At 40.8% G+C, this 23,275-nt stretch overlaps 2 protein-coding genes across 3 annotated transcripts in view; one reads left to right on the top strand and one right to left on the bottom strand.

Moving 5' to 3' along the window:
• ZNF407 (zinc finger protein 407) overlaps positions 1 to 10,331 on the top strand; it is a 328,959-nt gene extending 318,628 nt beyond the window's left edge. For both annotated transcript variants that reach the window (XM_083623582.1, XM_083623581.1), the window contains exon 9: positions 7,905 to 10,331. In XM_083623582.1, the coding sequence (XP_083479708.1) occupies positions 7,905 to 9,271 (1,367 nt within the window). In that variant the 3' untranslated portion in view covers positions 9,272 to 10,331. The remainder of the gene's footprint in view (positions 1 to 7,904) is intronic.
• Positions 1 to 23,275, bottom strand: part of LOC310766955 (uncharacterized protein) — a 147,104-nt gene that overhangs the window by 50,456 nt on the left and 73,373 nt on the right. The gene's annotated exons all lie outside the window — the stretch shown is intronic.

Raw genomic sequence — 23,275 nt, 5'->3', positions numbered from 1 at the left:
CATAGATCCTTCAGTAGAGCCGCAATTACTGTTAAGGCTGCAATCCTAGAAACAATTTCATCAGAGTAAATTCCCTTGAACTTAGTGAGACTTACTTGTAAGTAGACGTGCATAGGATTATGCTGTAAGTTTTATTTTCCTTTTTAAAAGCATGTGAATGTGCGATATTTCCTCTTTAAAATAGTTCACCAGTCCTCCACATTCCTTTTCAGTAACTACTTACAGAATAGTCTCTTCACCTTTTAGCACAGTCCAGAATTAGGCAACATCAAAAATGTATAGACAAGCACACATCTATGAATTTATATCAGTTCTATACTGCTTTCTTCCCCTTATTATGGACATGTTCACATGAATGGGGGAAAATATATAGGCCCCCCTGAGTTCATTGGAGGAAAGGTGGGATGAAAAACAATGATAAACAATTGTTTGGGTAATTTGAGATCACTATACACATTGTAGGGAAGTACGGTTATGCCAATATGTGATTAAAAACCTGTACAGTGGACTAGCAATACCAACCCATCCAAATAATTTGAAGCAGAAGATATTCTTAAATTCTATGGAGAACAGCAGCATGTGCTGTTTACATGCTAAATGTTTAAAAGTCTTCCACAAAAGGGGGCTCAACCCTATACTCTGAGGAGTGCTGTCCTTGAAGTTGCTTGGGAACACAATGATCAGAACTTATTGCTGATGTTTTCTAAGCATTTAGTAGCAGCCTTTTGATAGTGGAGTGACCTCTACGACTATCTCTAAACATTTTCAATTTACAGGCTCAAGAATTTTTGCTGTCTTTGACTCTCATTCTTTTGAAGGGGTCAGCCCTTTGCGAATTTGCCACAAGAAAGAAAGAGCTTAAAATGCCCTGTAGACATGACTAGCTTAATAGGAGTATAGTGGCAAGAAGCACACAACATACAATATGTTTTAATATTTATAGACAAAATTCACATTGTTTTAAGTGTACACAAGCAGCTGCTGTCATTTGGCTGTGAGCAGATGTTAGACCTCCAAAAGCATCGCTGATAATTAAAATACTAACAGTTAGTGTTTTACCCCAGCTGCAGGTTCTGTTTACTGTAAATCTGATTTTAATGGTGCCTCTGTGCAGTTGTTGAATAGTGGTTTGTTTTCCACCATACATAAGAAAGTGTCTGCAATGAAGACAAATGGTTATTTCCTATAATTTGCTCTGGAAAGATATGACAATACATGGTAACATGCTTCCATTTATAAACAAGGCATAGATATGACTAGCAAGTTATGACAGTAATCATTTTTAGTGCACTAACAAGAAAACGTAACTAGGGAAGTTAAATATAAGACCCCAAAATTCTCAGTTGGATCACCTGGAGACTATGATACCATTTTGCCAATTAAAGTATTAGTTTTTGTTGTTATTACTATCAATTATTTACATAGTAACGTCGGTGTATGTGGTGGTACACAGACCAACATAAACAACAACAGAAGGTCTTTTTGTAAATCTGTTGAGGGCAGAGTTTATCTCCTTGGGTGCTGTATGCATGTTGAATATACTGGTATAGGCTCAGTGGAACTGTCTTCTTCCGCCTTAGTTGGCCCTGCCTCATACGCACACTAGGGCTGAATTCAATCAGCATTTTTATTCAGTTTTCCTGGTGTTTCGTTATTCATTCATTTGCATGTTTTAGCAGATCTTTCCCATGATATAGAAGCCACTTCTGGAAGCCTAGTAGAATATTGTGGAAGCTTACCACTAATTTCTGTATTAATTGTTTCCAGAAAAAATAGTCTTTGCAACCCCATTAACCTGGAATATCATGGGACAATATTTCGGGTGGTATCCCAGCTTACTTCTTTCCCGCTGTTTAAAATTAAGTGTGGGGTGTCAGCATATTGATCAAAAAGCCACAGTTCCATAATGAACATGTAATGCAGTATAAAAGATAAGTTAGAAACTGGGGGGGAGCACTAGCATTATAACCTGGAAAATTAATGCAATAATCTTATATCTGAATGCGCCCTCGTGGCTATTTACAATGGGGATCCTGTGTGCCTCTGATATAGTCATCTAACCAGTCCTCTCTTTTTCAAGGCTCTGGCCCACAAATTACATAACACTGACAGTAAAGCAAGAACTGTTTCTTGCAAATGGAATCTTAATGTCTCTCCTGTCATGACAAAGTTATGCTTATGTTCTTTGGAGCGTGCAAAGAGGATATGGTGATGTAGCTTTCAGTTTGGCCTTTGGTACTGAAATCCTTTCATTGTTGGAAATCTCTACCAGCCTTTCAATGTTCTACATTGGAGAAAGAGAACCAGTGGCCCTCCAGCTGTTGATAGACTCCAGCTAGTTTTGAAAATTAACCACATGTCTGCCCTTTCCTCTGGCTGCAGAAATTAAGGCACCTGAGCTGGGGGGGGGGGTGGGAAACGATCCTACTCTTTTAAGGGAGTATGATGGAAAAGAGCTTAAACTGGTGCAACAGCAATTTTGCATATTTTTTGGAATAGTCTCCTAATGGTTGCATTTGAAGCAGACACCTATGCCTGTTGACTGCATGAGTAACCTGGGTCTAGGATAAGCAACTAATAGAGCTGGTGTTGCTTGGTCTTTTCTCATGGGTTTTTGGGGTTAAATTAAGGTCTTCTTTCTATTAAACCAACATGCTTTCTACTGCCTTCATGGTTGTTCCCTTGACAGCCTGGTGTGAAGGATTCTGCCCATGTAGCTTTAATTTCTAGCATGTTTAATAGCCATTGAGGTGATGTTTTGGCCCCTTGGAAAGTCTATTGCTTGCACAGTTTCTAAATAGGAAGCTAGACCATGTGAGAAATCTACTTTTTCCATGTACCCAGAAGAACATTAAACAACTTTGAAAGCAAAGACGACCACAATAGGAAAGGCCCATGTGTGTATAAGGAGTTTGGGGAAAGAGGTTCCACGTTATTTCAACTTATCTCCAGTGTATTCCAGTATTGCAGGGGGTTGGACTAGATGACCCTTGGGGTCCCTTCCAGGTCTACAATTCTATGATTCTATGTATGCTCAGGAACTGGTCGTATTATTTCACATAGAGACTGACATGATTAAAAAAACCACCCATTAAATGTACAATTGTTTGGATATCCCTCCAGCCACAGGGCAGGATTTCCATTTCACTTCACCAGTCATGATAGCCAACATATCAGCCACAGATTGTTGACCTGTTGTCTCCTTTAAACATAGAGAGGCAGGGGAGATCAGCTGTTCTGTTTAGATAGCTGGAGAAAAGGAGGTGACTGGCTTTCCTGCGTGATATCTGGTGCTAGGTTTGGGGGTGAGCTTTGGCAAGGGAAAATATCACCACAGTTGTTTCTGTGGATAAATGCATTGTTCTGAAACATGGCCATTCTATATGAAATTAATTTTTGTAGATGTAAATGGTTTTCATAGTTTTAATGAACGTAGAGCACAAAAATGGCATTATTTCTGCTTCTTACAATCCTTCAGATAAAATCTTAGAAAAACACATATTTAGAAGCATAGACAAGGTCATCACCACTTTTTAAAGATTCTTATATGATCTAACACTTGGTCCATTTCCTTGATTTCTTTTTGAAGAGTATGTTATGCTTAGTCCAAGCTTATGCCTGTTAAGGGGGTGTTTGGAAGCAAAAGCAAAGGTTTGCATGCAATATTGTATTAACCCAGACTTTCCTGACATGTTACACATTTACTTTTGGAGACGAGTCTTTTTAATGCCATCTTTATCTGCTACACGATGCATGAAATCTACTTTCTGTTTTAGAACTGCAAATGACCCTTGACCCCTTTAGTGGAGACACAATGTGACCTTTCTATTGTCATCAGCTTTCATTCTCTTGAAAATTCTATGAATTTTTATTACAAGTTTTTTTAAGCCAAGCTGAGGCTTCAACAAATTACTTGACACAGATGAGATGAAGTTGTTGAAGTAGTGTTAGATAAGTTTTACAGCCAGCATGTGTGCTGCTGAACAGTACAAAGCCAGTGTCCTACAATGTCATACACCAGTAACTGCTGAGCCTACTATTGGATAAATACATCATTTTATGGAACATTGATTGTTCTATAAACCCAATGGAGTATTATGCTCTATGATCAAACCATTTAGATTGTGTGTAGAGCACAGAAAATGCCATATTCAGGATGGTACTAAAAGTGCCATTTGTGTATTTTATGGATGTCATTACAGGGGAAACTTCCCTCTGTAGGCCCTGTTTACTGCAAAAAATTTTAGACTGTAATGACATTTTTCATTCACAACGTATGCCTTCAAGAGAGGGGGCCCTTGTTTTATTTGTTTCATTCGAGTTGACTGCACAAATCCTGTACATTTTAATTAAATGTGAGCTTAACAAAAGAATAAGGTATTTATTCTGGGAGGGTGGGGGGCAGGGAAATGAAGATGGTAACAAAAAATAATACAGACACACACCAGAAAGCAGTCTGTCCCTGGGTTCAAAAATGCAGCTAAACCTCATTTGTACTCTTTATGAATCACATTAAACAACAAAGCATATCTTGCACTCTCGTTTAGCTAAGTAGGTGGCCTTTAAATATGAATAAAATGTGCAAATATAGATCTAATATGCTAAAATATTTGACATTTTTAGATTTTGAAAAAAAGAACAGCTAAAAATGCCAGTTGATAAATAAGGAATCTGTTGAAAATACAGAATTCTTGGAAAGAAACCAATTCTGTGATCATGGTACCTGTAGATATGAAACACCTCTATGGGGTTCTCTCCCCCCTTGGTTAGCATTGTTGCATCATTGTATTTTGTCAGTTTATAATGTATTTCTGTTCATTTTCACTTTTTAATGACAGGCCATCAGCAGCAAGTACAGCTTTGTAATATTAATACGTTTTTGCAGTTAAGTTTTATATTTGGCATGGCAAATATTTCCTATTCTCTTCCCCTGTCTTCACCAACACTGCCCCCAAATAAAATGTTAAAATGCAAGATTTTTGTAATACAGCTTCACTTGATACTGCATTTGGAATGGTGATGTTTATAACTAAAGTAAAAATAAAATAAATGTGTTGACTAGGAAGGTTAAAAATACATCTTGCCATAACTAACCCTCAAAACACACCTTTAAAATTGCATATTTCCTCTATTAGATTCAGTCTTCTCAAAACAAAGGAAATCCATTCAATTCCACATATTACATTTACCATGAAGATCACTAAAATTGAAGTTGATGTTCCCAATAAATTTTTGGTCCAGTTAAAATTTAAACTTACAGTACAGATTCCCATTAGTTTAACTGACACTTGAACTTCTACACAGCTCAACATTAATTCATTATAGTTGAAATGGAAGAATCTTCAGTGGGTGAATCTTTTACAATCTGATTGAGGCTGTTACATTTTATAGGATCCATTTTTCAAAGCACTACTGACAGCACTCGAAGTTATTAAATTGCTGAATCAAAAGATGGACCTGCAATCGCATTTATGAACTGTGATGGAATAGCTGGGGTTGCACTGAGCCGAGGTTAAGATGTTGGTGTAGTTAAGCTTCATCACACCCCTTTAGTGACAGCAGTATTTACCCATGTAGTTTACTTTAATGGTCAGGAAGTGGCTTAACTCACCTCTGGATTCAAATAGATTAAGCAAGCAGTCAGAATGGCATAATTATCAGTGCTGCAAGGAATTTACAGGATAACTCAACCCCCACGGGACTTCCCATTCAATTGCCGAGTAAAGAATGGAGATGCATAAATTCACAGATGCAGCATTTACCTCAGAAGCAAAGGAAGGGGATGTCTTTCTTTATCTTCTTCCCTTTTTACTTCCTAAATATCACAATCTCATATTGTGTGTGTCCATTGTAAGATTTTGATCTGAGGAATTATTTTGACTGATGGCTACATAAAAATAGGATTTGTGGTGGTGTTTGGATTTGAGACCATATCATTGCAAGGCTCATCTTACATCATGTCAACAAAGCCAGACTCCTGAGAGAATTAATTACGCTGATTCTATTATGAAACACAGATGAGTTCTGATTTTTTTCCTTAATTGTCCCTTTGTGCTGATTTTCTCCTTTCTACTGTTTCTCCAAGTTGAATGCCTTGAGTATGCTCATGCCCATAGAGACAAACAGTTATAAAAAGACATAGCCGCCATTCTCTGTTTCCCTGTAGTCCTTCCTTGCCAAAATTTAATTCATCAGTGAGTGCAAGATCAATCATGTTGTATCATTTTTTGGGGGGGGGCACTTTTCAACCGTTTAAATTGTTCATTAAAAAAAAGGAAGGCTTTCTCCTGACTTGAAATCTAAAATTAAGATGGTACGGTACAGTACACAGTTTTTATGGTGAGCTTGAGTCTTTCAGCTTTAGCAGCAGCCATGGAAATATTTAGCAACTTGAACTACAACTGCATTACATTTAAAATACCATGTCCTAGAACAGGGATGGGGAACCTTTGGCTCAGGGGTCAAATGGAGTCCTTTGTGGGTCTCTGTCTGGCTTTTGTGTCATGGAATTCTACTCACTATTGATCCAGAGCAGAACCAGACCAGAGGCAATTAATATTTCATCCAGCAGAGCTTCACTGCTACTGAAGGCAAATGAGCATAATGGTCACAAATCCAATAAATTCAGCATTGGGGAAAATATTGGGAACCCAGGTCTGGGGGCCAAATCCGCCCTTCCAGGCCCCTCTATCGAACATTCCCTGGGCCACACCCCGCCCTGCTTCACACTCTGAATGTTTTCGTTTGGGTAGAATGCTTAGCATTGCACTGATAAAATGGCTTTTTCTTCCAATTTGTATACAAATCTAGGCTATAGATTTTCTTTCAAGCTAAAAGCAGTACAGGTGTCACGATCTCATTCCTCACAGTTCCCCTTTCCTTCCCCTCCCCCTGGGCTTTGTGGTTTATATCCTGGCTTGTTAAACCACAGTTTCTCATGACATCCAAGCCAGGAAACTCTGGTTTCATCATTCACAACATGGCTTGTAATAGTGATGAAACTACAAGCCGTGTTAGGAGTGCCAACGCTGGGCACATGAGAGGAGGTAGGTAGAGGAGCAACAAGGGGGAATTTCATTTATTATACTACCTTTTACTCAAGTTGCTCTAGGCAGCATACATGGTTCTCCCCTTATCTCATCCCAACAACAGAGGCATACACTTTATTCTGGGGTTGATAAACCATGGGCCATTGGCTTGAAACTGTGACAGCTGGGCCAATGTATTTCCTTTCAGAAATAAGCACAACAGATAACTGAAACTGACTTTGTTCAAGTGAAATCAATGTCATTAATAACGTTCCTTTTTGAAGGCACTGTGGCTATGGTATGTATTACTACAGTTGGAAAGATTTCAAATTCCCAAGCAACTTGAATAAAAAGATAGTTTTCTAAGAATGACTGGGTGTTTTTTATGATTAAATTCAGTGCTGTTTCAGTGCCTAAGATTTGTTTCATTTGCCAGAATGTAATCGGTTAAAAAAAGCAAAATATAGAAATATGGCTGCCTGCTGTTTTTTTAAAAAAATCTGTATCTTTTATTATGGTGATAAAATGCTGTCCATGGTGGGTTTCAAGACTCACATTCTGATGATTCTGGTCCAGACCGCTTGATGTAGACACAGCCTCTAGAAATCTCCTTTATAGATCTCAGAATGGTCACTGATGAAAGCAGGTTTCTGAACACAGTGGACCCAACAGGGCTCTTTGTTTTGTTTCATCTTGTGTTTTTGGATATTCACTTTGGAAATAATGATATAGTATTTATTTGGACCTGTACTTAAATTATTGGTTTAATTTGCAATTTAGACCCCCAAAATATTAATTCACATTATTAGTATTTTGACTTGGTATTCCCCCCCCCCATTTTCATCTTTAAACCAACCTTTCCTTTTTTCTTTTTAGGCATAGTTTCTAAGTCATACGAATGCCGGCTGAAGGGTCAGGGAGCTACATTTGTCGAAACCACCAGCCCTTTCACCACTGCAGCCCTGGATGAAATTTCTCCAATAAAAGATAAGTCCCTTCATGATGGCAGAAGACACCTGCAATCCACTGAACAAGTTCAGCAGGTGATTATTATTCAAGGATATGACAGCGATTTTGCAATTGATGCCTCAGTGGAGGAAACCGCAGCGGCTACGCTTCAGACTTTGGCAATGGCTGGCCAAGTGGCACGGGTTGTCCATATTACGGAAGATGGACAAGTAATAACCACAAGTCAAAATGGCTCTCATGTAAGCACCATGATTCCAGGGCAAATACTCGCTGAACAACTGTCGGATGGGAAGACACAAGTGGTGGTTGTTGAAGGCCCTCTGGGAGGAAATGATATTGAAGATGCTGTTTCCATAGGAACAGCATCAGACCCTGGTAATACCATGGTGCAACAGATAGTGAGACGAGAAATTTTAGAACCACCTGATGTAACTAGAGTACACCCGCCTGAGTCTGCCTCAGCACTAGATGCCTTGCTTTGTGCTGTAACAGAGCTTGGTAAAGCAGAGAACAAAGCAGAACTCCTGGACAGGGCACGATTTTGTCACAAAGAAGCATTACAAATGTCAAATCCAGAAGCAGACATTGTTTGCAACGACACTACGGCACAGGAAACACAAATGTTCCATGAAGCTCAAGAGACCGAGGAAGAGCAAGAACCCATGGAAGTAGTAACGCAGGTTGTGCACCCATCTACCATAATTGCATCTCAGGAGAGAGCTCAGGTCACCTTCAAGAAGATGGTTGAGGGAGTCCTCCAGTTTGCTGTGTGTGATACAGCTGCAGCTGATCAACTGATAAAAGAAGGTGTCACTCAGGTTATTGTGAATGAGGAAGGAACTGTGCATATGGTGGCTAGAGAAGGTTCTCAGATAATAATGCAAGAAGCTGGCAGTCATGCCCTAAGTGTCCGAAGTGAACACATGGACCTGGTTGAGTCTGATGGAGAAATTTCACAAATCATTGTCACAGAGGAAATCGCTCAAGCCATGGTTCAAGATTCTAACACCAATTTCTCTGATGGTCCAACCCATTACATTGTAACAAGATTACCACAGGAGATTGAGGATGAGTCTGGAGGAGTATACTCACATGCTGTGATAAAGACAGATGAGCAGCAAGAGATTGTGCAGACTGGTACTGTTATAAATTCCAATAATGTATGTGATGGAAATGCTGAACACCTAGCTAGTATGGTCATTTTTACAGAAGATTGCTCACAAACAGCTATTATCCAGGGCCAAAGAGATAACAATGAACTACAAGAAGCATGAAAGAACTCTGTCTTTATGGGTTTGATAAAAGACAACATTGAACATTTGGTGACATGATATTTCATGTTTAATTTGTAAAGCATTCTTTGATGGTCTTTGTCCATCCAGGTACTCAACACATTTTGTGTGAAGTTAGCAAAAGCAGCTGGGAATGCTAAACAGAAAGGGAATTGTCCATTTTTGCATAACTAATGTTGAAATTTGAGTACAAATATTGGCAGGTTTACAAAATAAAATTAAAACACCAAAGGTATCAATTTAATTCTCTTCATTAGTTTGGTTAATTTTATTTGCCAGTTCATTGCATTATGACATAGTAGACTTAAGTCTTTCTTGCAATTAATTATGTTAAACTTGACTTGTATGTATTTGCATATGGAGAGCAAACTAATATACATGCACCCATATTACCTAGTTGAGCCACACATTGACAATTTGTAAATTGAAGTTGGATTCTACATTCACAAATTGGTCAGGCATTCCAAACAACCCAGTTATTCCTACTCAAAATACAGAGTTTCCAATGAAATAATCTCACGACATGTGTTAACTTACCTTTCTTTGAATATATTAGGCTTTTTTAATTGCTCCCCCCCCCCTAATTTGACTTCAGTCAATCCTCCAAGATCAAAACTTAACTAAAACCTCTGTTGAAGTTTTCACAAAAGAACCTGTTGATTCAGAAAGGCCTTAATACCTATAACTTTTATATACAGTAATGACTTCATTTGAAATCTTTATTCAGTTTTTTTAAACAAATAGAGCTTCACATATCTACAATTCTGCAGTTCATTTTGTGAATGACTTTTGGAAACATTAGATAAGGTTTCTTCTATATAAAATTCTGCCATTGACCTTAACAAGTGGAAAAGAGTTGATCTGGCATTTATATCTGGATCAGAATGTTGATTATCTAGTTGTGGATAAGTTCTGAGTTTTCTGTGCAAGCTCCTGTTGAAAAGATCCAAATGCTTTTGTTTTGTCTAAGAAATCTAAACTATGATATGGATGGGGTTGGGTTGTTTTTGTTCTTTTTTTCAATAAAACGATAGCACTAAAAGGAGTATTGTCATTTTTAAAAATATTAGGCTGTCATTCCACACCCAGTGTACTCACCAGAACTTAGTTGAGTTGGGGTGGTCACCATAACCAGGTGCTGGATCTCTCTGTGTCCCTGTGTTTGCGTGCCTGGGAGGGATGAAGGAGTTGCAACTATTAAGTGTACTTGTCTTGTTTGTTTTGGTGCAAAGGGTATAAATCAAGCAGAATTCATGTTCAACTTCAGACCACCAAATACAGAAAAGACAGGGCACAGTAGGCTATTCTAGAATTAACTGCTTAAACATCTATATCCCAGGGTGCTGCATAGAACACGTGCTTCTATGCAGGGTGGCAGATGCTTTGCTGTTGTTTTTATTTTCCAGGTTGGATATGTCAGATCAGCCAAAAAGGGGGGTGGGGAGAGAGAAAGAGAAAGAGAGAGCATAAAAAAAGACACTGAGATTCATAATTAGCCGAGTTTGACTTGCTCATCCTTCTTAAATGTGACAGGCTGCTCACTTCTTCTTAAATACTGTCTTCAGCAAACGGTGACAGGATCAACTTCCGTTTGTTATCAGGATAAAGGTGACCTTTACAAAATGATGGCCCTCTGCAAGATTCTCACAGATGCTCAAAGGAATGTTTTTCATTGAAAAGATTTCTTCTTGATCATTTTGCCTGTTAACTGGAGCCCTCTGGTCTTGTGGCTTGGATGCTAATTCTTAGCTATGCTCAGTCCTGTATGGCTAACCTTTCCGCTGCAGTACAGGGTGTTGACATTGACATGCTGCAGTTTACCATTTGTGATTTATTTAGGATAAATATGTCTCAGGTGGCATTTAATCCTTCATAAAACCAGTGTAGCCTGCAGTGTCAAACCAGCAATCACATTGTATGCACAATGAAAAGAGCAGACCTTTGCATAAAGGTGGGGGGTGTGCAGGAAGTGTTCTCCGGCTTGGGAGTACTGAGAATGGATTCTCTGGAATCCTAGATTAATAAGACATGTCCCTTTGCCTAGGAGCAGATCCTGTCTGTTACCACCCAGCTCAGACCACCGCTCGCTCTTCAGTACGTTACTAGATTAAACATACAGGTGCATGTCAAGAATTGGGCTTCTGCTCGTTCATAAACACTTAAAACATATTTCTTTGGCAGCAGAAACTCTTCCATAGTTGCACATGCTATTGAATTTTCTACCTTGTTTGCTTCCCATGTTTTCAATTCCTCCAGAGTAGGAGGAAGTGCAACATCCAGGGATGTGGCTCCCAAGGTGATATCTTAATTTATACATGACAGGTGCATTCTCCAATCCAGAGTCCCCAAGGTATCTGCTAGAGATGGAGGACTGAGCAGGAAAAAGTTGGCTGAAGTTCAAATTCCATCAGTCAGTTCCTACAACAGAGCTGACATCCCACTACCAAAATTGGGCCTGACCAAGTCAGAGACTCCACATTGCTTACAATTCTCAGCATGCCTAGCAAAATATGAACATATACAACCTCAGGCACTAAACTAGGTCCTAGTGCCTGTCAACCGTGCAGAATTGGGCTAATGGCAGTTGTAGTCTGATGGCTTTTGGAAGGCACTTTGTTTACCATCCTTGTCCTACTGTCTTAAGGCCAGTAAGAAGTTATTGGAATCCTAAACAATGAAATGATTTCATGGACCATTTTTGCCAGAGGTACAAAAATGTAGGCTTGGCTTACTAGCCACCATCTATTTGGCCACGCTGCCAACTCCACCCCAGCCACACACATACCCAACTCCTTTGGCATAAGCTTTAATATGAGCTGCTCTGAACAGTTTCAAATGGCATGTCGTAGCATCAGAACAAGGGGGATGATTGTGAAGAGGGTAACTGTGCAAGTGCAGTGTATTTTCCTTCACTGCAGCAAGTTCCAGCTGAGAAGGCAAGGCTCCTTGGTTGATATGAGCCAATTGATCTTCTCTTTGTAGAAACTTAACAAGTAGGAGAGAAGGGAAATGGAAAGCTCTCCGTCAAATAGCTGCAGCCTTCCCCAGTGAAACACATACCTTCTAGCATACTGTCTCCTGCCACATTTTGGAAGAAAAGTACCTTGAAAGCAAATTCTTAAAAGAAACACCTGGAAATTCTTTTTAGCTAAAGTGAAACCAAAAAAGCCCAAAGCTAAATGCTGTTCTGTCTCCCAACCAGATGAGGTTCACCATGGAAGTTAGATGAACTGGAGTCAAATAGTTGATGTGCCAAGAGGTCTGCACATGTGGGTTGTGAACAGTGCTGCAGGCATTGTTGTCATTTATAAAAGCTATCTTTGCAACCACAGTGTTGATGGCAAAATCCTTCAAGAGATGTATTTGTTATGATTGTAGGCACAATTGTGTTGGGGTAGTGCTTCTTCCCAATGAACTTGCTTGCCCAAGGCTTGCCCAAGTTTGCATTGGAAGAATCTCTCCTTTTAGAAAAAGCACAGGGGACCAAGAGGTAGGGGATTGAGCTACTGGCAAGATGAGATGAGTAGCAAGTAAGCCCCAACAGAAACAACATTTTTGGCCAAGACTTTCTGCCTTGTATGTTTCCTGAGCAAAACTGTTATAAAGAAACCCAGAGAAGAAAAGCTTGTCCTGAACTCTAAGGTAGAGTTAAGATCAAGTGAACAAATTATGTAACAGAAAAAGGTCATTCATTGGGTGAAATAAAAATGGAAAAGTGGAATTTTCAAACACATACACACCCTATTTTACACTACAATATTAGCCCATAATTTCAAATAGGTACATGGCTCACTTTAAACAGCCTACTTCTGTTCGATCTTGTTGAAGAATACAATTCTTTTCTCTGCTCCTCTAGGGTGATATCATTTTATATGAGGAAAAAAGTTAGCTCAGATGGCAGTTATGCGTTTCGGAAGCACCTTCTAATCAGGGATTGGTGATTCATTATTAGCTTCAGCAGGCGATCCATCTGACATGTAAGGGGGAAAAATTAGCAGCTGTCACTGCATGATGAGTTAATTTCCTGATAGGTCTGACACTGAAAAGCCATTTGAAGACATGGAGATGGCTGATGAGAAAACCTGGTGCTGCTTTATAATTGGAGAGAAAGAAAGGGCATAGAGACAGAACAATTTGCAAAGGAGGGGTTCAGGCTAAGCTACAAGTGGTGGCGGCTGTTTGGCTGTTTGCTATAAGGGGCTCTTCACAATCATCCACATTGCTGGGGCACACCCACCTTAGGCACTTATTACCCTGAAATGGAAGCCATCTATTTCCTTGTTGCTTTGTGTTGCTATTTTCAATGGTTTGTAATTAGTGTACTCAGACAGTTTTACTCCTTACAATCTGTACATATGCTGGGTGCAAGCATGTGGTTGGGTTGTTCTGCGGGTGACATAGAGAACTGACATGTTAGTGGGAAGAGGAGAAAATGAGGTTCTGCCTCTTGTACTTTTTTGCTGCTATTTTCTGTAATTGCAGCTGCAGATCTCAGTCATAGAAATAAATGAATTTAATTGAAATGGTGATGGTGTTGATGAAGAAGAAGAAGAAGAAGAAGAAGAAGAAGAAGAAGAAGAAGAAGAAGAAACATTCCAAGGGGAAGAGACGGTAAAAATAAGCATTACATAATATGAATTGCAAAAAAGTTAGAGAAAATGTCTAAAAAGACTGCTTTCCTGTTCACAGCTACCTGGAAGTTTCATTGATTGTGCTGATAGTGTGCTGATACGACATCTAACATATTCAGATAATCAGAAGTTTGGATGAATGAAAGCAGCTCTATACTTGGTTACGTATAGATTAAATTAAGTGGGCAACATAGACTAATCACATATGACTAATTACACATGTGAACCAGACACTTAACTGTGTAGTCCTATACTGTATATATTTACTCAAAAGTAAATCCACCTGAGGTCATACATGCACATTGGGTGCGCGCGCACACATGCAATGGTCCTGTTTAAACAAATTCCACCCATTGTTATGCTACAGTTTTTCTAGTTTTGCACATAGAAGGGAGATCATCCACTTCCATTGTATTGTACAATATCAAAGCTGCATTATACTAGATTAAATGAATATGGTGAAGTGGCCAGAACAAACAGTATCACATCATTTTTTCCAGTGGCATGCGGTCATTGGACTAGAGGGACTAGGCTAGTCCCCTAAATGTTCCCGGTAAATTAGAGTATTAAAGTATTAAAGCCTGGTAAAGCCGGGAAGCTTCTGACTGGCTTAGGGAGGGAGGTACGATGCTTACACACGTGGTGTCGGGACATCGCAACATCACACGCATAACATCCCCCGCCCCATTGTCCACACAAGCTAGTGCCTCTGGCCGTAACTGTTCCCCTACGAAAAATTTCACCACACACCACTGCTTCTTTTCCACATTAGTCCTTTCCCAATCTAGTGGGGCCAGGGCAAGCATTAAAGAAACGATGCTACCATAGTAGGGGATGACATGGTGAGGCAGCAATGCTTACCTGATCTCCCAACAGCTGAGTCACTGCTGTTCTCTGGGAGGGGGAAGGGCAAGTTGGCAGTGTGTGTGGTAAGCAGCAGCGACGCAACAGCCAGGAGGTCAGGTAAACAATGACGCCCCACCACACTGTCTACTACAGCATGAGAGGTCTGTATTCAGCAGCCTTCAATGACACTGTAGGGCATGTACGCAGAATCTATAGCCCTCCAAATGACAGTATTCCCAGTAAGCCCCCTTATGCCCACACAGTTTTGCAAAACTTCAAGGTTGACAGGGTATAAGGAAATTGCCAGCTGCCTCTCTTAGGTAAAAAGAGATAGCTGCTCCTCACAGGGACGCTTTCTCCAAGGCCCAGCTTGCTGCACATGGAGAGGACAGAGGAACATGCATTCTTCCTCCATGGCTGCCCTTGCCCCAGAGCATCCTCTGAGCCAAGCAAAGATGAGAGCAAGGCTGTGTTCCACTACTTACGAAGCAGCCTTGTGGAGCACTAGCCTTTCTCTCATTATCTAAGCTGGACACAGTGAAAGCAGCAGCATTAGCTCCTAGAACCTACTGATGCAACCACTGGTGTCAAATCCTGGCCCCAGCTGAGAGTGTCATTCCACTGAGCATTTCCCCAAGACATTTTGCTCCTTAGGACAGGGCATCAAACTGCAGCCCCACCCATGCCCTCTGTCAAAGTGCATAGTACCAAAGACCAACCATGCTATTTTGATATCTGAGGCAGAAAATTCTATGAGCCTCTTTCTTCTACTCTCTCCAGCACTCAAAAGAACAATAAATGAAAGCATTGCCCTCTCATGACACTCAATATCATCTACTTGAGGATGCTACCACACTCTGCCCAATAGTAGAACTGGCCCTGTAATAGCCCACAGCATTATCTGCCACTACCTGTAGGAAAGGGTGTGCTCAGCACATTGGTACCAGAACAGATAGCATGTGGTTATTGTTTTATGTGACAGCCCGCTGCCCCCCCCCCGTGTGTGTGTATGTGTGAAATTCATCACTGTAAAATTTAGATGTGTGAATTTTGAAGGATGACTGCATTCTGGTACACACATTGTTCCAGCAAATATGAACTAGTTTAAGTTCCGTGTGCAGAGCTGCCTTTTTAGAGCAGGGTTGTGGAACCTGTGACCCTTCTGAGGTTGCTTGGCTCCAATGCCAGCCAGACCCAGCCCTCACTGCTACATGCCAGGGATGATGGGAGTCATCATCCAGCAAATTCTGGAGAGCCAATTTAGCCACCTCTGTCTTAGACTACTAACAATTGTTGTTGTTGTTTAGTCATTTAGTTGTGTCCGACTCTTCATGACCCCATGGACCAGAGCACGCCAGGCACTCCTGTCTTCCACTGCCTCCCGCAGTTTGGTCAAACTCATGCTGGTAGCTTTGAGGAACACTGTCCAACCATCTCGTCCTCTGTCATCCCCTTCTCCTTGTGCCCTCAATCTTTCCCAACATCAGGGTCTTTTCCAGGGAGTCTTCTCTTCTCGTGAGGTGGCCAAAGTATTGGAGCCTCAGCTTCACTATTTGTCCTTCCAGTGAGCACTCAGGGCTGATTTCCTTAAGAATGGATAGGTTTGATCTTCTTGCAGTCCATGGGACTCTCAAGAGTCTCCTCCAGCACCATAATTCTAAAGCATCAATTCTTCGGTGATCAGCCTTCTTTATAACAATACTATTTGAAATATTTGTTGATTACCAATTTTAGCAGTTGCTTTCCAAAGAACCCCCGGTGTGCTCCTGCTGCCATGATTGTAGATCTCTTAATGTGTTCCTGTAGGAACAGAGCATCTGTGCCATGCATTTCTCTTTAATTCCTCTTCCCCCATTATGCATAAACTTGGAAGCAATTCACTAAATGCATTCAGATGCATGTCACCTGCAGATGTAAAACACATCTGGTACACAGAGTTCTTTGCAAATACAATGGAAATCAGTAGCTACAGAGGCAAAACAGTGGAAAACTCACTAATGTGCTGCTCTTCAAAACAACAATCCATATGTATGTGTGTCCTCAAAAGGACACAGGAGCAACAATAAGGAAGAGGGTGTGTTGCACTGTGCATTATGTGCATCAGGTCTTTGTAAGATGCTGTCCTTTCTGCTTTGTAGGATGCACCAGGTCCTTTCTGCTGTGAAAGTGTAAGAAATTTTGCCAGAACCCTGCTGGGCTGCTCCAATCTGGCGCTGCATTTTCCTGTCACTGGAGGTGTGGAGCAGACTTGTGTTTTCTCTTCAGCATATGGCACCAACTGCTGGTGTTTCTGCAGCTATGAAATCCAGATGCCCACCTCCAGGATGATTCTCCCTGGTTAGGGACATCTGGGCATCACATCCTACTTCATCACTCTTCCCCCTCCCACTGCCACCTTAATGGTGTACGTATTTATCAGGCTTGTCTGGAGATTGCTGAAAAGGCCAGCACAGCTGCCTGGCTACCCCATTCACCGGGATATTTTAAGCGGCATGTAAGGCTCCCCCCCCCCTCAAATCCATCGGCCTGCTGGAAAGCAACGCTGAGAGAATTCCTCTCTTGGTTGTAAAATTTATGGTCTGTGGCAGTGCCTGACATTTCCAGGGGAAATGCAAACACCTGGAGATTCTCCAGGAATCATTTTTACTTCTGAGACATACTGGGAGGCTGCAATTCCATTGAAATAGGCTTCTCCATTTAGAGAGGTCAGGCAAGATTTCAGTAGGAAGTAACACTTGGTGTTTCTGCACACAGATCCTCCTGCCCCCCAGTTCTGATATTCATTTTTAGACATATTCACTACATACAGTATTTATTTATTCTGATCTTTGTTATTGTCCCACTAGCAATATGATGGGCCTGATAAGGTTTTCCAGTTGGCTTTGTACTAGTGTGACTTCATTGGATTCTGATATATGACACTCTGCAATGAGATCAATCAAACCTTGCGTCCACTGACAAAAGGTGCTTTTTTCCTTAGTAAACCTATCCTATATCTCTATAATAATTTTCACCCTCCCCACCACTCCGTCACACAAACTCTCTGTTGTCTGCAGCTTGTGATACCACCAAAATGCGTGCTACTTCTGCTCTTTTCTGCAAATGGAAGCTTATGATGTTAAGTAAAAACACATCTCTAAAAGAAAAAAATGGAAACATGGAAACTTTCACCTAAAAGGTGGGGGGAATCCCCTTTGATGTTACCTTCTTTTCCAAACAGGTAGGTAGATAGGTAGGTAACTAGAAAGGTAGATAGATGATAGATAGATAGATGATAGATAGATGATAGATAGATGATAGATAGATAGATGATAGATAGATAGATAGATAGATGATAGATGGATGATAGAAAAATTGGTTAAAAATCCCAAGATCCTAGGTGCTTTTTTTCTTTTCTTTTTAAAGGACCGAAATACATACTTGGGAAATGGATCAGGCACTATTCTTAAGATGCTGCATTTACCGGTATGTTGTTGTTTTTTGCATTTGGAGTATTTTGCATTAGGAGTATTTGGCTAAAGCAATCACTGTGATATGATGCAATATGTTATAAATGGCTTGCATATCAGCTATAGAATACAGAAACATTTTAGAACTGGTATTTATGAAAAACATATGGTCTAGGGGAAATGCATATGGGTTGTTGTTGTTTTACTAATCACAAATATTTCCTTGTTGTATCCATGCAACAATGTAATCCACACACACATACAAAAGGGAACGGGGCAGAACTGAAGTTGGTGTCCTAGACTAACAAAGATCCCATTCCACCTACACCCCATGGCTGTCATCCTCCAGATCAGTCACAGGAGGTGATTTAACATAGGATGGTTGGTTTTGTGCCTCTGTACAACTCAACTGGAAGAAAACAGAGTGAATTAGGGTGAAAATCTTACTGCACACAACATATTGCACAACAAGGCTCATTTGGGAGTGTGTCATGAGGCTTGCTAAATCGAAAACAAAACAAACCGAACTATGGGAATAAATAGCATCATATTAGAAGTTTGCTGTAGGGCATTAGCTTACAGGAAATAAATCCAGAAAGCTTTTCCCATTAATTTATAAGGAACCTGTGTGTGGCTTCATTGTATACAAACAAAGTGATATTTTGAGAAAATGAGTTGAATGAATTTGTGCATGACAAAACAGGTACTCTATATGTTCACATGTGAATGCACATGTTTTCTACATGATTTTTACCCTGTGCAGCAAAGAAACCCTTAACTCACAAATGAACCCATCTTTAGAGTACCCCATCAAGCTGCCTGACAGGGCACACGTCTTCTCAGAAGCAATCTCCCTTGAATTCAATGGCATTTACTCACAAGCAATGGCATTGTAAATGTGAGTTGAGCTCCAAACTGAGCTTATGGTAAAGTACAGTAATTACTCCATTTCTTCACCAAGTGCCAAACTTAGTCCAAGGTGTGGGGAGCCTTTCTCCCTCCAGATGTTACTGAACTACAACTCCCATCATCCCAAGCCATTGGCCATGCTTGCTAGGACTGGGAGGAGTTGTAGCCCAGCAACATCTGGAGGGAGAAAGGCTCCCCACACTTGCTCAGTACAGATCAATCCAAATCAATCTAAGCTTATAAATGTTAAATTCACTGACATTTCTTTAAAGTTGCTACTTCAGGATATTATGGGGTGCATTCAACATGGTGGTAAAAAGAGCATTCTATCAGCACAAGGATTTTCATCATGCTAAACTTCATATAAGATGTTCCTTAGATGAGTCTTCATCTTTCCTACCTGTATTATCTGCAGTCTATGGTATGGGCTGTCTGGAGTATAAGGGGAGGGATAGTACCACTGGTGGGGGACACGTTGTGTTCTTTTTTGGGTAATTTGTCTACCTTTGGTCCCCACCCTGCACACAGCTCTCACCTGTGGCTCCTAGAAGCTGTCAGCATGTGACAGTGGCCACATCCCGGGAAACGGCTTAGACTGACTGGCTAAACCAGGTGAGGGGAGCCAATGTGTCTCAAACCATTGGTGAGTTAGGGACTTCCCCTGCGCGTGAAGACAGGCTGCAGTAGATTGAGCGGACAAGACCAATAGGGGGCCAATGGTCAAGAAGGTGGTTTCTGCAAGTGTGGGGCAGATGGGGTTCATCAACCTGGTGAGATAGCCCATCTAGGAGAAGGAAAACTTTGATACTAAACCACAACTGCCTTGCAGCTATACCCATTCATGAGAAAGGCTTCGAGAGTAAACCCCGAGGAAAAATCCGTACCCACTACCTTGTGGGACTTCTTCGGGAGAAGAAAAGGCTAAAGAGTAAACACTACACAGAATCCAGAATGGAGTCCCTAAGACAGTTTGAAGGTGTCTTGTACATCTCCTTCTGGCAACTCCTGAAGCCAAGCTGGTGCCATATGTATTGCTCTGCTTTCTTTTGGAACACATAAGCAAGGCTAAGAGGGGGGACTTGCCGTCTGGGCAGCTCATAACCTCCATATATACTGGCCAGGCTTGTGCACCAGAGCAGTCACTTCAGTGCTGCTAACACAGCCAAAACAATACAGGAGGCAGCAGTTACGAGTTACTGGTCTCTGTGCTGTGATTCTCCAGCAGTTTGACTTCACCTCCAGAAGCACACTCCAACAGTGGCATGTATTTCATACCTGACCATAGCACAGCTACACTATATCTGGTGACCAAGGAAGTTGTTGCATAGCAGCATCAACAACATATACTGTGCTGAGATCAAAATCCCAATATGGTGGGCGAGTCATGAAGACGTGCCCAGCACAGGACTCATTGTACTTCAAGGTGAGCACTGCAACTAAGATCAGGCTTTCAGTCTATGATGGATTGTAGAATTGTAGAATTATAGAGTGGGAAGGGAACACTAGGGTCATCTAGTCCAATCTCCTGCAATGCAAGAATCTTTTGCCCAACATGGGATTTGAACCCACAACTCTGAGATTAAGAGTCTAATGCTCTACCAACTGAGCTATCATCTACCCTTTAAAATGAATCTGCTCATTTCAGTGTCTACCAGTTCAATTTGCCACATTTCTGTATCACTCTGCAATTATTATTTTTTAAAAAAATCCTCACAAAAACTTCTCCCAATATACACAGATTGGTAATGTGGTTAAACAAATTTCCCAGAAATTCCTCTAATGTTCATAACACTAATATGTGCATGCTTATGCAGACTTTAATATGAACAGTTTTGTACTCATTTTTAGTGGGAGAATGGCATTGTGAAATTCATGCAATTTCAAAGGATAGCTGTATTTTGGTTCACATATTTTAGAGAAATTGGATTTGAATTAAAATGTGAACCAAACCAAATTTATCCCCCATTCCTAGCTATATGCACAAGTGTAACATTTATCCCCCTGTTCAGTATTATTGAATCTTCAAGCTAGCTTGAATCTCCATTTTACTCTTCACCCTTACCATTGTCTCTGAGCACTTATCACTGAAGAACATGCCTGTTTTGACACAGAGATATCCAAAGGTATAACTGATGTAAAAACACCAGTGCAATGTTTTACAGCCTGAAACTTCTTTTACAATCCATATACAATGTCAAATGTGTCAGGTCAGTGATACTCTTAAATGGATATTTGACAGGATGTTTTAAAACCATTATGATGTTTCGTGTTAATCTAGGAAGGTCTGGAGAGCAAAGTTGTTCTAATATTAACAACTCTAATGACTGTATAATAATTTAGATGGTTCCTTTAGACATTCAAGAGCATTTATATTCATGGCTTTACTTTTATTTTACCATTCATAATGGAAGCAAAATTCTGATATGAGTTTTTGGAACCAAGGAGATGCCAAGTAGGTCTATATTGAGCTAATTCTCAATTCTACTCAGAAAAATATTAAGTGTCTCTGCCTGCTGCATTCTAAAACTGAGCCTTTCCAAGATAGTCCTTTCTGTGTGCAGAAGACAACCAGACTTGTACTTTCAGTACTAGCAGTGCTACATTGTCCACCATCACACCAAGGCTAGAAGGCCACATTGCACCCTTGGCTCTGTCCTCCTCCTTGCTCACCACTCAGCCTGGTTGATGCTCAAATAAATGTTTAAGTGCAACCTGTGTGATGCTTGTCCTGGCCTAGCTGCCTCTCTGCCTGCTTGCTCGGTGAGGATCTTTTCCTAACACTGCTGTCATGAGACAGGAGAAGGTCTGACAGATTTGTAGTCAAATCTAACAATGTATATTCTTGTGAGTTAGCATGTGAAGGGCTGAGACCACAGAGCCACATTGCTGATAGGCTGACCATATAAATGTAATTGGTTGAGGAAGCTCTGTGTGATGTCATTTCCTCTCTTCTCTTGGGCGGGAAGAATCAAAGAAATATTTCCTGTTCCTTCCCTCCCCCCCCCTCTTCATTAGCAATGTCAGCAGATGTATATTCACCTGCTCCAGGATCAGGCACATGCCCAAGGCTGTTTCTACTGCAAATATTTTGCCTACCTTTATTTATTTATTTATTTATTTTACTGTGGGTTAAACCACAGAGCCTAGGACTTGCCGATCAGAAGGTCAGTGGTTCGAATCGCCGCAACGGGGTCCCTGCTCCTGCCAACCTAGCAGTTCGAAAGCACGTCAAAGTGCAAGTAGATAAATAGGTACCACTCCAGCGCGAAGGTAAACGGCATTTCCGTGCACTGCTCTGGTTCACCAGAAGTGGCTTAGTCATGCTGGCCACATGACCCGGAAGCTCCCTCGGCCAATAAAGTGAGATGAGCGCCGCAACCCCAGAGTCGTCTGCGACTGGACCTAACAGTCAGGGGTCCCTTTACCTTTTTTATTTTACTGCTGAGAATGAATGCATGACTATGAGTAAGCAAATCATATTTTAAACTTCTCAGTCTGTTGTCTGATTCTGTGTTAAGTGGAGTAAGAAAGAAAGCCAGCTTGCTTCGCAGCAGGACTTATTAAAAGAAGCCTTCATAGTCTATTCCTTTGCTTTCCACTTTTCTGCTAAGGCTGGGACTTTGAACTCTGCTCGGCCATGTGCTTTAAATACAGTGGTAAGCTGATCCCTTTGTGCGTCCAGGGCACAAACATGGGTGCCTGGAGGGATAAATTGCTATTAATATATCCTCTCCTACCTATTAATATCCATCAGGGACTCTTGTTTAATAGGAATGGCTGAATTGGGGGTTAGAGGAACAGCCTCCAGGATCTCCTGTCCCACAGCATCTGAAGCCCAAGACAGTGGCTTCACCTTACCTATTGGTAATGCCAGACATTGACTTTTCTTTGACTGTTAGTGTATTTCTACTTCCAAAGCCATATATCTGATTTCAGCGTGCATTCATTTACCGATCTTGTCTTGCAAAACAACCCCCACTAAACTCATGTGCTTATACTGTACTGACACAACATTTCCATTGCCTGCTTCAAGCATATATTGTATACAAAAACTCACACAACCATCAAATTGTTAGATTTTATTGGATTCACCCAATAAAATATATCAGTGGAAACTCTGTGCTAGGGCTTCTGCTTCTACGTTAGGGCTT

This window comes from Podarcis filfolensis, assembly GCF_964270895.1.
Source record: "Podarcis filfolensis genome assembly, chromosome: 7".
NCBI lineage: Eukaryota > Metazoa > Chordata > Lepidosauria > Squamata > Lacertidae > Podarcis > Podarcis filfolensis.
This window is presented reverse-complemented; position numbering and strand designations above follow the sequence as displayed.